Source organism: Otolemur garnettii, unplaced genomic scaffold (assembly GCF_000181295.1).
Source record: "Otolemur garnettii isolate 467f Iridium unplaced genomic scaffold, OtoGar3 scaffold00148, whole genome shotgun sequence".
Classification (NCBI taxonomy): Eukaryota; Metazoa; Chordata; class Mammalia; order Primates; family Galagidae; genus Otolemur; species Otolemur garnettii.
This window is the reverse complement of record NW_003852543.1, coordinates 2,251,900-2,266,591: the sequence shown is the minus strand read 5'-3', so window position 1 is coordinate 2,266,591 and position 14,692 is coordinate 2,251,900. Positions and strand designations below refer to the sequence as shown.

General features: G+C 40.6%; 1 protein-coding gene across 1 annotated transcript in view; it reads left to right on the top strand.

Moving 5' to 3' along the window:
- Positions 1-14,692, top strand: part of ACOXL (acyl-CoA oxidase like) — a 288,084-nt gene that overhangs the window by 267,241 nt on the left and 6,151 nt on the right. The window contains 1 exon segment of the mRNA XM_012811040.1: positions 220-321. Within this exon segment, the coding sequence (XP_012666494.1) occupies positions 220-321 (102 nt within the window).

Sequence of the window (14,692 nt, the reverse complement as noted above, 5' to 3'; positions counted from 1 at the left end):
AAATAAAAATAAATAAATTTTCCATAGAATGATTTTTTTAAATAAACATTTTCAAATATTTCATATTTTCCTAATGTGGCCATTTTGCATTAAGAAAGCCTTAGCTGTTATGATTTTATGAAAAGTAATATTATGTTATTTCTTTTTCACCTCCTCTGGTTCAGTGTTTTCTAATATATTGCTATTTGTCCATTTCTCTCCTCTTCCCCAATCCCATAGTTTTGTCTGTTATATGGGACCAGGTTGGTGTTCCAGGAGCGGGCCTGGTATTTAGAACATAAATACTTGACTCCCACCACCAGTACAAGGATCCGGAGTCAGGTAAGGATCCCTGGGGTGCAGAAGAAACCCTTTGAATGTCAGCCTTGAGCTCTTTGCTTTCTTAGAAAACAGTCCTGCCAATCTTTTAGTGGTTTCCACTCATGAATTTTTATGCCCCTGGGACTTCACATACATGTTTTCATTGCCTACCATGATCATATTACACTTTATAGAGTTTAAATGACAAGGGGATGACTCACCATACATGGACTTTCTGACATGAAAAGTGAAGGAGACAATCAGGGTATTTTCCTTGTCTTGGCAAAAGAAAAAAAAATTGATGATTTTATTTTTTTCTACTTCTTCATATTCAGAAGAAAGACTTATGGCATTTGTACATCAGTAGTAGTGATGAGAAATTGATCTGGTAGCTACAGGGCACCTGAAAATGAAGGCGGGGCTGGTGACACACCACCACATGCTACTCTAAAGAGAGGAATGTGAAACCGCATCCCGGTCAGTAGAGCATGCTCTGAGCACCTGCTCTCCGCAAGCCCTCTGGTACACGCTGAAACACGAACAGGAGTAAGATGCAGTTTCTGTATTCGAGGAGCTCAGTGTAACTGGGGACACAAAACAGCCTTAAAAACACACAGACCTTCACAGGAGAGAGGAAGTTTTTGAATGAACCTGGCCACAAGAAGAAATTCAGAGTTCAGATGTCTTCGGGGTGAATGTCATTCTGTGCTAGACTTGAAGAGTTGATAATTAAGACACAGTGGAAGTGGTAGTTGAACTGAGTCAGGAAATGCAGTTGAACCTTCACAGACAGGCTTGATGAGATGAGTGTGATCATAGAAATGGGACAGAGAGGGGAAGAAACAACAAAGACTTCACCTGTCTGAGGAGCCAGACTGCAGTGGACCCTGAAGAACCTTGAAGAATCTTTTTCCTTTTCAGGGAAACAGAGATTATGGAGAAAGGATATGAAATAATGTTTTGGTCATGTATTGCTATGTAACAAATGACCCCAAACTTATGGCTTAAAATAGCCACCACTTATTATTTGTCTTAGTCAATTTTTTTTTTTTTTTTTTTGCTATTACAACAGAATACCACAGCATGGGCAATTTATAAAGGACAGAAGTGTATTTCTTATAGTTCTAGAAAAGGGAAAGTTCAAAGTCAAAGGGACTGCATCTGGCAAGGACCTTTGTGTAGTAGCATCATCCCCTGGTGATGAGAAAAGAGAGAGAGAGGAGCTGAACTTATCCTCTTATCAGGTGCCTACTCCTGTGATCACGGCCTTAAGCCACTCATGAGGGCAGAACCCTCAGGACTTAATCACCTCTTAAAGGTCCCACCGTTCAACACTGTTGCATAAGGGAACAAGTTCCCAATACATGAACCTTCGGGGGACACATTCCACTCCTGGCATCATTTCTCATGATTCTGCAGTCTAGACAGTGCTCAGCTAGAAAGTCCTTTCTACCTAGTGTCTGCTGGGACTAAGTAACCGGGATGACGTCTTCACTCTTATGGCTGGTGCCTCGGACAGATGGACAATTGTCTCTTTCCAAATAGCCTTTTGGGAGCTTACTCATAGGATGGTAGTCTCTGAGTGATTGATGTTTCACACAATAGCTGCCTTCTAAGAAGGAGAATTCTAAAAGGCTAGGCCCAGAGCTAACATAAAGTTATTCCTACTGAATTCTACTGGCCAGAGGAAGTCACAACTCTGGCACAGATTCAGGGCTGGAGCGGAGCTTCACTGGTCAGCGTGAGGAGTAACACGTGCATGTATGAAAGGAAAGAATTGATAGCATTCAATTGGAGACTACAGTCCACAAAGAGAATTCCTACTTTGGGAACAAGGAAAGAGAACACTTTGCAATTAAAAGAAAGAGAAAACAAAACTACATAAGAGAAGATTTAAAATCTGTGTCATGGGGTGTTTCAGTGACATAGAATTAGAGAATCCGTCAGGGGAATGTTGTGAAGAAATGAACTTACACATAAAACATTGCAGTGCTTTGGTATTCTTACAGTGTAGCATGCTTTCCACACTTTTCATTTACTGGACTGTCATGGCAGCCTACAAGATAAGCAGAGCAGAGCCAGCCACGTTGGAACAAGCTTTATCTGTAAGGCTGTAGGACATCACAAAGCCTTCTCTGTCAGCTCTATGAGCTGCTATCTCTGAGCGCTCTCTCTTTTCTGGTATCCCCAAAGGGGAGAAGAAATTGGAGCTTTCTTTCTTTCCCATTTCCACCACATCCTTTTGCAGGGATCTCAAGGCTTTAGAGAAATTATTAGTAGCTTTTCTTCGCTGTCTGGGACATTTGGTCAGTTGGAGGCGCTAAATGGGAGTGTGCTTGTGAAGAAGAATAAAGGAGACTGGGATGATTGGCATTACTGAAGCTGGTCTAGGTGCTTTATATGATATCTCTTCAAGTTGACTGATTATTTCTTCAAGTGCATCTAGTGCTCTGGTTAATTCATTCCCCTAATTTTTAATTCCAGTTGTTAAAATGTTTATTTAAAAATTTTTTGTTTTCTTTTTTATATCACACATGCCACTTTTTAGTTTTCTGTTCCCCAAAGATATATTCAGTATTGTTTTTCATATATTGATTGAAACAACAAACATAGTTGTTTTATACTCTGTGTAGGTAGTAACTCCAATACCTTAAACTGCTAATTGTTTACTTCCTTTGTCTGTTCTTTCTGCTATGTGGCTCATTATCTTTCATTGTGTGTTGGTCATTTGGTTTTGAAAAATAATGTGTAAGCATTATGTGAAGGCCAAATCGAGGGTACGTTCTCTTGCAAGACATCTGAAAGCACTCTCAGTTTGAGACCCAACTTAAACCAAATTCAAAGCTGAGTTTTCCTAGGAGACCCAAATACTTAAAATAAAGGCAGCAATTTCTTTACCTTCCCCCAGGGTTACAGTTCTATAACATCCCAGCTGAACATGGCAAACATCTGTTAAATTTCTTGCCTACTTCTGGCCCTGGATATTGACTATTATCACCTTCTATCCCAGGTGTCCTCAAACTATGGCCTGCAGGCCACATGCAGCCCGCCTAGGACATTTATCCAGCCTACCAGGTGTTTTTGTCAATGCTGCCTGTCCTGCTTAGCAGCCGACTCGTCCAGGGGCCTGCAGTCCGGCCCTCAATGTCTGAGGGATGTGAACTGGCCCCGTGTTTAAAAAGTTTGAGGACCCCTGTTCTACCCCCTGCCCAACCACTATCAAGCTCTCATTTGCTGGATATGGCAAATGTCTTTAGGGCAAATACAATTTTCTTACTTGTTTATTTCTCCAGGTTCTTACTTTTCCTTAAATTTTGGCTTTATCAGTGACTTGTTGGATGATGTTTTGAAAAGATTTCCCATATTTTCTTCAAATATTTTGACTGTTTTTAGAAGGAAGTTTGGTCCAAAAAAAAAAAAAAGATCAAGCCCTTTATTCTCAGAAGCACAAAATTCTTCCGATGTCCCACAGGATCACATAGCAAGCCGGGAATAATTTTCATTTTCCTTCCACATACATGAGGTCCAACGTGGCAAAATAACTTGCCCAAAGTAATGCAGCCAATAAAAACCTTTATCTGTTTGACTCTAAACACTTTTAATTTATTTAGGTAAAAATCAGCATCAGCTAGTAACTACAAGCATGCCCGGTGTCCATTTCTTAGTTTCTAATACCATTTTCCAACAAAAGGAACCAGGGTCCTTGGAGAAATTGCCAGTTCTAGGGCTGAAGCAGTGAATATACAGATGAGCCTGGAGCATCTTCTAGTGTCAGAAGAAAGAAAGTACTCAAGAAAAAACAGAAAACACAAATCCCACACCAATGAGAATATGTCCAAGGGATACAGGTAGGAGCCAACTGAAAGAGCTACCAGAGAAGCAACCAAATAAATAATGTAGTATTGGATAATAACTCAAAGTATAAAGTAATTACAAGTCCATAAGGATAAATATAAATGATTAAACAAATAAATAAATGGGAGAAAAAGACAAGAATTCCAAATGATGTATGTAGATACTCCTTCCTCCAGGAGGTGAAACTCAATTTCCTTTCCCTGGGGTGAGTGTTGGACTTAATGGATTTGCTTTTACTTTAAGGAATAGAATATGGAAAGGAGAAATCATTACGTTCAGGTGGAGAAACCTGCTAGATCCAAGTGATTAAAGTGAACCAAGTAATTAAAGTTAATATTACCAGTGGCCCATGATGTTGATAGCATGTACCCTTTGATAGTAGGTAATGAAGAAGGTGCTTTCCTCTTCCCCTGTCTTAATCACAAGAAGAAAACATCAGACATAGCCAAATTGAGGAATGGCCTGCATAGCACCTGACCAGTATTCCTCAAAACTGGCAATGGGTGAAAAACAAGGACAGTCTATGAAACATCAGAAGACACTACGAGACGTGGGGACTAAATACGATGTGGTGTTCTGAAACGGGAAAAAGGCAGTAATAGGAACGCTGGTGAAATCTGAATAAAGTCCACAGTCTGCATCAGTGTTGGGTTCTTCCTTCTCACGATGGGCCATATTGACATAAAATGTTAACGTTAGGGGAACAGGGTGAAGGTCATGGGAGAGCTCTGTATGATCCTTGGAACTTTTCTATAAATCTAAAAGTATCCCAAAATAAAAAGTTTACTTAAAAAAAAACCCCAAAAGTCAGCCTGGACTGATTCTAAATAACAAAACTTTCCAGAATACACAGAAATTATACTGACACTCCAGTCTACTGATAAGTAGAAATGCATATATTTATACTAAAAAAATTTATACTAAAAAAAATTATCTCTTTTCATTCTCAGAAAGATTCTCAAGGTAAATAAAGTTGATATAATCCCCTTTCAATAAATGAGTAAAATTAAGAAACACAGATGTTAAACGATGGTCCGAGACTCTCTATGAGCCTAACAACCTGAACTACCAACCCCAAAAGGAGGTGGATTAGGCCCAAGACGTCACTCACTTGTTTTCTGGGAGCACTACAAAACAGTGAGAGCTTAAAATTCTTTCCCAATGCCTACCTGATATCCTAGGACAAAATCCACCCTCACATACAGAAGGTAGCACAAGTGCCCAGTGGTCCAACTGAGGCCCACAAGAGAGAGGGTTGGCTTGGGGTGTGTTTAATTTTTTATGTTCCAGCCAATCCCCCACCGCCTTTCAGACATGATACTAATGCCTCTCTTTTGTGTGAAACTTCACTGTTGACAGAGCAGGTCCCTTCTTCCTTGTCTTGTGTGTGTCTCACAAGCACCCTTGGTGTGAACAACTGTTACTCTACTTCAGGCGCTGGGAACCTGAGGCTACCTTGCTGCGCAGTTCTGAGTGCGAGAGCTGGGGCTTCCACTGCTGTGCTAAAGTCCCAGGACTGAGGAGCAGGATGAGCTGATCTCCTTGGATGCCTTCTCTGTGGGAATCTGGCTCAAAGGCAGTCCAGAGGTGGTGTCCCTGGGGCTCCATCATAACAAGGTCCCTAAATACACAAGTTTCCCTGTCCTGTCCATTAATTTTTTTGGCAAGGGTATGTATAAAACAATTGTGTTCTTTCTTCTTTTCAAAAGTTAGTGTCCAGCCATTATCCTGTTTCAGTCTTTATTAACCCAAACATTTGTATTTATTTTGCTTCAGAAAATTAGCCGCATCAGAGAGTGACCATCATCTGAGACTCATAAGAAAGAGAGCCTTTCAAAATAATCCAGTAGTTAACAATTATGTATCTTCATTAAAACCAACATCGTTTTGCTTTCAGAAAAAAATAAAGTAAAAATCTTAGCTTCTCAAAGCAGTATATTTTAATGCAAATGAAGCTGGGCTGTTATTTTCTTGATTTATTTACACCATCCTTTAAAATAGATGGAGGTTATAGAGTAGCCTCGTTTTGCTCCCTGAACTCTTGGGCACTGTTGCCCTAGCTGCCCTGCTCGGTTAGCGCCCACCAGCACTGGGACAGTGACTCCACTGGGACGGATGCAGGATCAGCAGGTACACGTGGACGTGTGGTCAGCCCACACTAAGAAATCAACGCAGGAGGAAGCTTTTCAGTCTGTGTGTGTTGAGAGAACCACAGCCCAGCTGTGGGTTACAGATCAAAAAAGGACCCTATTCATTGTGGTGAAAATAATACTTAGCAAAATGTTGAATCAGGTTCTATTTCCTGCCCTGAATTCAAATAATGGAACCACATGAGCACGCAGGTGATGAAGGACCTGCAGGGAAGTGTGGCAGCTGTGTGACCCTGGCACAGCAGGAAGGAGGGTCACTCCTCCATTCTCCAAGGCCACAGGGAATTGCCTGTAAGAGAAGCAGTGTTAAGAAACCAAAAATTCATTCATGAAGAGTGAAAATAAATCATGACCATGGCCAAGAAATCTGGACACCCTCCCCCCATATTTGATCACATTTATACCCATAGCTGTTACCTCTTCACCCAAAAGTTGCCTTCATGTTCTGTTGAGTCTTGACCTGCCAGTTCCTAGATACACTGTTTCTGCTTTTGCCTGAGCCCACCTGAGTCTTTCTCTCATGCCCTGAGACTGTTTTCATTCTGGTGTGCCCACCAGTGTGCTGGGTGAAGCCAGGATCCACCACCACAAGCCCACGTCCTGTTTTGCAACCTTGCCATTATGTAGACAAAGGAACAGGCACAACCCCCAGCAGCCTCCATCTGCCTGAACCGAAAGGCAACATTCATTTTCTCCCTGAATGTGTAAGAGCTGCTTAGGAGCCCAGCATGCAATCTGAACTCTGGCTGTGTCAGCTCAAGTCGAAAAGGATCGGTAGAGCTTGGGTTTTAGTTTCAGTTGAATCAAATGGTTGAATCATAGAGGAGAAAGAGTGTTTGAGCCATTGACGGCTGGGTTGTTGAAATAATTCTAAGTAGACATAGCCATTGGTATGTTGCTTTATTCCCAGGACATGAGGCTTGGAGTAAGAATGGGCAGCAGTGTGGCAGATATCAGGACCCCAAAGCCAGGCTAGGGTGCATCTTGGCTCCTCTGACATTAGAAGATTATACTTATTTATTATTTTGAGTTAAGCATAGAGCACAGTGGCAAAAAAGCTTGGGGTGGAAGAAACAACACGAGGGAGATATTTAAAGGAGAGTTCTAAGCTGGAAAGATGGTGCTAGGATATGAGCCTTTCTGAAAGCTGAACTTTAAGGAGAATAGGCATCCCACAGCCATACTGATGAGGCTTAGAAACAATATGTGTGCCCTGCACTTCCTACAATGCCTTGCTGGCTGTTTTCCATGCTGGACTGAATGTTTCCTTTTAATGAACACCCCAATTTTCCTGTCTTTCTGTTTCCCTTTCCCCAAACCACCTAGATCAAGGTTGCATAGTAGATGTTCAGATACCAGAATCAAGTGGAACATGAACTGAGGTTCTATTCACAGCATGTTGAAAACATTCATTGACCTAGAAATGAGAAGTGGGGTTCCTCGGTCCCTTGGCCTCACCTACAGCCCACACACTCCTGCTTTTCTTTATAAGGAATTCAAGAGGGAAAAAAAATCCTACACCTCCCCCCACACACACCCAATAAGGCCCTTCTGATTTGGCTGCAAGCAAGTGATGAAATTGTGAGAACCCTTAGCCATGTCTCCAGGCTGAGTGGGTGAGGCGATGTGGGATATAAGCATAGTCTAGGTCCAAGGGTGGGGAAAAATAGCTGTCATGGTCAAAAAGTTGAGAGTGTTGCTGAAATGACACTGCAACGGAGTGGTCACACTAGGAACATAACTGGGAGCCAAACTTTTTAAAATCCTCTTTGATTTGAAAGCATCCTGAGAACTGGTTGAACCTACCCTCTCTTCTGTAGGACTCCCCATTCACCTCCAGGAGACAGTAGGGCCCAACTGGAATATGAGTGTGTCCTGGTCCAACTTCTCTTCCCGGTGCTGAAGACTCTAAACAGGGGATGGGAATATGAGTACCGACAGAGAGCTCCCCTCCCCTCCCCTCTACTCCTGACCCAAGCATGATACTTAGTGGTGTAAAATACATTATTGAACCTATAAATGCCAGTCATGAGACCAGCCTGAATAAGAGCAAGACCCCATCTCTACCAAAAATAGAAAAGAATTAGCCAGGCATGATGGTGCACACCTGTAATCTCAGCTACTTGGGAGGCTGAGGCAGAAAGATCACTTAAGCCCAGGAGTTGGAAGTTGCTATGAGATATGATGATGCCACTGTACACTGCAACTCTAGCTGGGAGGTTTTTTTTTTTTTAAATTAACATTTGAGAGAGGTTAATTTTGAGAGAGAGAGAATCATAATGTGCACTTGTGAGAAATAATGCTAAAATTTTACGTTCCTTTACCTTTCCCCCATTGGTAACATCTTGTAAAACTGTAGTACAATATTACACTTAGGATTTATGTGGCTCTATTTCTGCATTGTCCTGTTTGATCCTGTATCTATGTGTCTATTTCTCTGCCAATATCAGACTGTCTTTTCTTCTTGGTCTTCTTGTTCCTCTTCTTCTTCTTCTTCTTTTTTTTTTTATTTAATACACAGTCTTAATTCTATTACCCAGACTAGAGTGTTGTGGCATCAACTTACCTCACAGCAACCTCAGACTCCTGGGTTAAGGCAATTTTCCTATCTCAGCCCCCTGAGTATCTAGGACTACAGGTGCCTGCCATAACACCCAGCTAAGTTTTCTATTTTTAATAGAAATGGGGTCTCACTCTTCCTCAGGCTAGTCTCAAAGTCCTGAGCTCAATTGATCCTTTCACCTCAGCCTCCCACCAGAGTGGTAAGATTACAGACTTGAGCCACTGCGCCTGACCTATATATGGTCTTCATTACTATAATTATCTAAGTCTTAAGAAATGATAGCTTGATTTTTCCTACTTTATTATTTTTCAGAATTGTTTTAGCTATTCTAATCTATGTGTCATTTCATATAGATTTTAGAATAATCTTGTCTATATTTGTAGAAAATCTTGCTGGGATTTTGATAGGAATGACATTAAGCTCACAGATCAGTTTGGGCAGATATGACATCTTACTATTTGAATCTTCTAGTCTATGAATATGGTATGTCTCTTCATTTACACAGATCTGCTTTGATTTCTTTCATCAGTATTATACTGTGTTCCACATACAAGTCCTAGTCCTATACATGTTTTGTTGGATTTACATCTAAGTATTTCTTTTGAGTGACTGTAAATTATATTGTGTATTTTGGTTCATTGCCCATGTGTCCATTATTATTAAATGGAAATACAATTAGTTTTTAAATATTGATCTTATATCTGATAACCTTGCTTAACTTACTTGTAAATCTAGGAGTTTGTGTAAATTCATTGGAATTTTCTACATAGACAAACATCATCTGCAAATAGGTAGAGTATTTTACTGGTTAAAAGATTCTGTGTTGGTAATTCTTATCTTTCAGCATCTGAATACACTTCTGGCCTCCATGGTTTCTAATGCAAATCTGCTGTCATTCAAATTGTTTTTTCCCTCATAAGTTGTCATTTCTCTCTCTCTCTCTCTACTTTTGAGATTTACCAAACAAAACAAAACTCTAGTTTTCAGAAATTTAAACATGATGTGCTTGGAATAAATGTCTTTGGATTTAGCCTATTTTTCGTTGTCTCAGCTTCTTGAAGATCAGAAGTTATTTTCTGAATTTTGCCAAATTTGAGAAGTTTTCAGCCCTTTTTCAAGTCCTTTTCAGTCATTATCTTTCTAGAACTCTGATGACACTTTTTAAAAAAATAATCACAAAGGTCCTGTGCCTCTTTTCATTTTTTTCTGTCCATTTTCTATTATTGAGATTTAGTAATTTCTATTATTCTGTCTTTCGGTTTACTGACTTTTTTCCTCTGCCCCCTCCAGTTTGCTGTTGAGACCACCCATCCACTGAGTTTTTAATTTTAGTCATTGTATTTTTCAGTTTTAAACATTTCCACTTGGGCCTCCTTTTTGTCTTCATTTCCCTTGCTGATACGTTCTATTTCTTAACTGAGACTTCCCCACTGCCATTGGTTTGAAGCACATTCATAATTTGCTCCTTGAACCATTTTCATGAGGTTGTCTTAACATCTTTGTCAGATAACTCCAGCATCTCGGTCATCTTGGTGTTGGCATCTATTGATTGCTTTTTCTCATTCATTTTGACATCTTCCTGGTTCTTGGTATCATGGGTGATACAATCTCATGATTGTATCATGAGACTCTGGATCTTATTTAACCTCCATTTTAGCTGGCTTTCTCTAACACTGTTGGGAAAGGGGGACATTACCTGATTACTGCCTTATAGAAATAGCGGTATAGCCTCTTGACTTAGTGTCTGCTGGCATCCACAGGGGTAGGGATTCCTTGCTATCTCTGGGTAGAAAGAAGCAGGGGTTTCAATTACCAACCAGCCTTCCACTGACATCTCTCTGGTGGAGAGGCAGGGAGAGCCTTACTACCACTCCCTAAGTGGCCTCCACTGACACTGGCAGTGGCTTTGTTAATGAACCATGTGGCTGCTAAGTCCTGACTGTCACCAGGCCTCTGGCAGCACCCCATCTGTTAGAAGGAGGGGTGCCTCTCTCCTGCCAGGTGGCAGTAGAAGTCTCAGCTGCCCATGTGGCCTTCACTGATACCATGGTGGGCACCTCACTCTTGACCGTGGAGGGTGAGACACTAAGCTCCCTATTCAGCCTTTGAGCCATGCGTGTGGGAGGGGGACATAGTTTTTTCTGTGATGTTTGGCTGCAGTAGAGCAATTATTTTCTGAAAGCGTCCTATCTTGCTAGACCATTCCTTTCTTGGTGTTTTGGCTAGCCATGTGGGCTCTCGTTAGCATTTTGCTTACATCTGTTGTTTCCAGGTTGCCAGCTTCTTCAGCTCCAGGGTGGGATATATGCAGCCAGAGGCAAACCCAGGGAATCCACCATTGTGTAATTCATTTAGTCCCAGGCAGTCTGTTTCTTTTCTTCACCCTTTGGAGTCTTCTAAGATTTGTTTTCCAAGTAACATCTAGGGGTTTCAGTTGTGCTTAGTAGGAGAAATAGGGAAAAGCATGTCCATCCTCTCAGAAGTGACTTTTGAGAAAAGCAAATGTATCTGATATGTCGCTTTCTGGGGTGCTCTCTGACCCTAGCTTAGTGGTCTCCATGGAATCCACTTTTCCAGTCTCCTTTCACTTGAGCCATCCCCAACCCCCATTCTCATGCTAAAGAGTCTGCCTGCCATTGTTTCATCCAGTGACACTACCTGACTTCATCTGGAGGATCCTTTACAGTCTTTGCAGGCCTGAGAACCCATATAATCCTAATTCCCATAAGTCTAAGCAAGGAATTTTCCTAAGGGCAGAGTTGGCCTTTCTGTGGCAAAATGAGTAAAATAAATATAGCAGGGTTTTTCAAAATGAGAAATAATTTTTCATTAAAAAATTATATTATTATGTTTTCCCCCATGTTTTAGGTGCCAAAAGGTACCCTTTAAATAAAACGATGATTTTAGAATTTGGTTATTTTTACATTAAAAAAAAAAAGAAAAAAGTTGGAAAAGGTATGTTGGTACCCCCCCAAATTGCTTTATTCCCCTTTATTTTGCTTTTAATTTAACATATTGAAGTCTATTTTATATCCATTGACATGTGCAAGTCTTAATGGTACAATTAAGTGAGTTTTGACAAATGGTTAACTGTGTAATGCAGACCTTAGTCACGTTAAGAATGTGTCCATAACCTTGGAAATGTTCCTTGGTCACTTCTCCATCAGTCCTTCTGACCTATGAGGTTCTGACTTTGTCACAAGAGCTCATTTGCCTGGTCCAAATTTTCATAGTAATGGAGGCAGGTAGGCGTGCTCCTTTGGGTCAGCATAATGTTTGTGAACTGCCCTTTTTTTTTCTAGGTAGTATTTCCTTGTATGGCCCTACTCCCTCCCTCTCCTAAACACTCATCTCTCTAGGACTTTGCTAGGTCAGAGTCTCCAGGAACTGGCCTTGTTACCTCCAGCTGACCTCAGCTATGTCATTCCATAGGTATTAAGGTGCAGTGTCTTATTACTCACCTGCAGGAAGAAAAAATAACTGAGGACTTAATACTGCTTTTTTCTTCCATTAACACAATTTGATTGCGCTGAAAAAAATTTTTTTATTCTCCTGTTGATGGACATTTAGTGTGTTCATGGACTGGTGTTGTTATGAATAAGATCATCGGGAATGTTCATGTGGAAGATGTTCTATTATTTTGAATTTAGAAACATTTCAACCATTACAACTTCAAGCATTTTATGTCTCATTCTCTTTGACTGCAGGGTTTTCAACTGCGTGTATGTTAGATTACTAATATAATCCCGCAGGACACTGATGGATGTTCTGTTCTTTTTTCCTTTTTCTTCCCTTTGCCTCACTTGGAATAATTTCTACTGATCTCTCTTGGAGACTATTGATCCTTGTTCTTCACTGCTCGTTCTGCTGTTAAACCCATCAGTGAATTTTATCCCACATATTCCATTTCTCAGTTCTAGAATTTTCCTTTCATTCTCCTGTAGAAGTTACATTCAACTCATGAAATATCCCATGTTAATCCATTATATCCATTTTTTCTTTATAAATTCTTGGACATACTTACAATAGTTGTTTTGAAATTGTTGCTAATTCTAATTTCTAAGCCTGTTTTTAATGGTTGTGCTTTCTCTAGATTTGAGGTCATTTTCCTGCTTTTTCTGTAGGTCTTGTAACTGTTTTTGTACAGTAGGCAATGTCCATAACAGACTTTATTTCCTTTTGGGGGGGGGGTCTGGTGGTTAGGATGAGGGGCTGATTATTAACATTCCTCCTACAGTCAAATTAAGCAGTGGCTGCTCTAATTTAACTGAGTTCACTATGCTTAGTCTACTCCTACCTACCCCCCCCCCACTGCCTTTTTGATCCTATCAGCAGTTGACCTGCAGGGATGCTGGACTGTGGTCTCAGATATCTTGATTACCTTTGGATTCAACTCCAGCCATCCCCAAATCTAGGTACCTGAAGGATGCATGGGATCATACGCGTTTCCTCCACTTTCTGGTCCCAAAGAACTACTAGTTTCATAGCAAAATTCTGGCTTAGGGGTTGAGAATCTTTAGGCCAAATGTTTGGTTTGGTTTTTTTGTGCTCAGGGTTCTTCTAATTCCTGTCCCTTTGGCCATTTTCCTTATCCCTTCAAATTCTGTCTCTGGCAGGCCCACTCTTCCCTCCACCTGCACCAAAGACAGACATCTACCCTCACGTGCAGAAGCCTCCGTGCCTTTTTGTTTACCTATTGAGAGCTCATTACTCTCCGATATCACTTCACTAGTGCTTACTTATGCAGAGTGCCTTTTCAGTAGCCCCCATCAGACATACGATTTTTATTTTGTCCAGCTTCCTCTGTTTATTACCAGGGGAGCACAGTTCTCTTGAATGCTTCTGTTTTAGCTAGAAGTAGTATTCCTTCCAAATTGCTTCTGGAATCATTTGTGTCCCCAAAGTTAAAAACTCCAGGACCTGATGATACAGAATTTTTCCATAACTTTGGTTGCTTCTTGTGTATTTTGTCCTACCAGTTTGGGGGGGCTTCTGCCTCTTAAAGAAAATTTTTGACTGAAAATTGTTCCTTTTTGGGTATGTTCACATTTGCATTTGTAGCTAAACTATCAGTTGACTTAAAGGCCATGTTTTTTGTATGGAAAGGTGTGAAGCTAATAGTGAAGCTTTATCATAACTACCTAATTGAATATTCTTTCTGTTTCACGTAGATGTCTTTGTCTATAGAAAATGTTACCAAGAGAGGCCTTGTGGTTACTTTAATTCCATTGCCAAAACTTTTATATGGTTTCCTGTATTCTAAAGGGAAAGCTATATGCACTTGTCTTCTTTTTAAACTTTTCCTCTTATGAATCAGTAGCAGTATGAATAAATGTCAGATGTTCTTATTAAGTGGTTAAAGTTGATGCCTCTGTCTCAGCGTTCTTGTTTTAGGTAGTGATGATTAAGCAGACTTTGTCAAAGACGTGCCAGAGCTATAAAGATATCGTCTTTATGACTAACTAGAGAATACACTATATTAACATTAATATTTATATAATAAATACTTAGCCTGTGCCAAACTTAATCCTTCCATGTTAAGGATAAGGAAGAAAGGCTTAGAAATGGCAATGCCAGAGTTCAAAGCCACACCCTTCACTGAAGTGGGCATTTTCAGTAACACCTACACAATAGCCAAATTGTGTACTCTTTGAAAAAACTTCAATAGGCTCGGTGCCTGTAGCACACTGGTTATGGCGCTACCCACATACACTGAAGTTGGTAATTGCAGACCCAGCCCAGGCCAGCTAAACATCAATGACAACTGCAACAAAAAATAGCCAGGCATTGTGGCGGGAGCCTGTAGTCCCAGCTACTTGGGAGG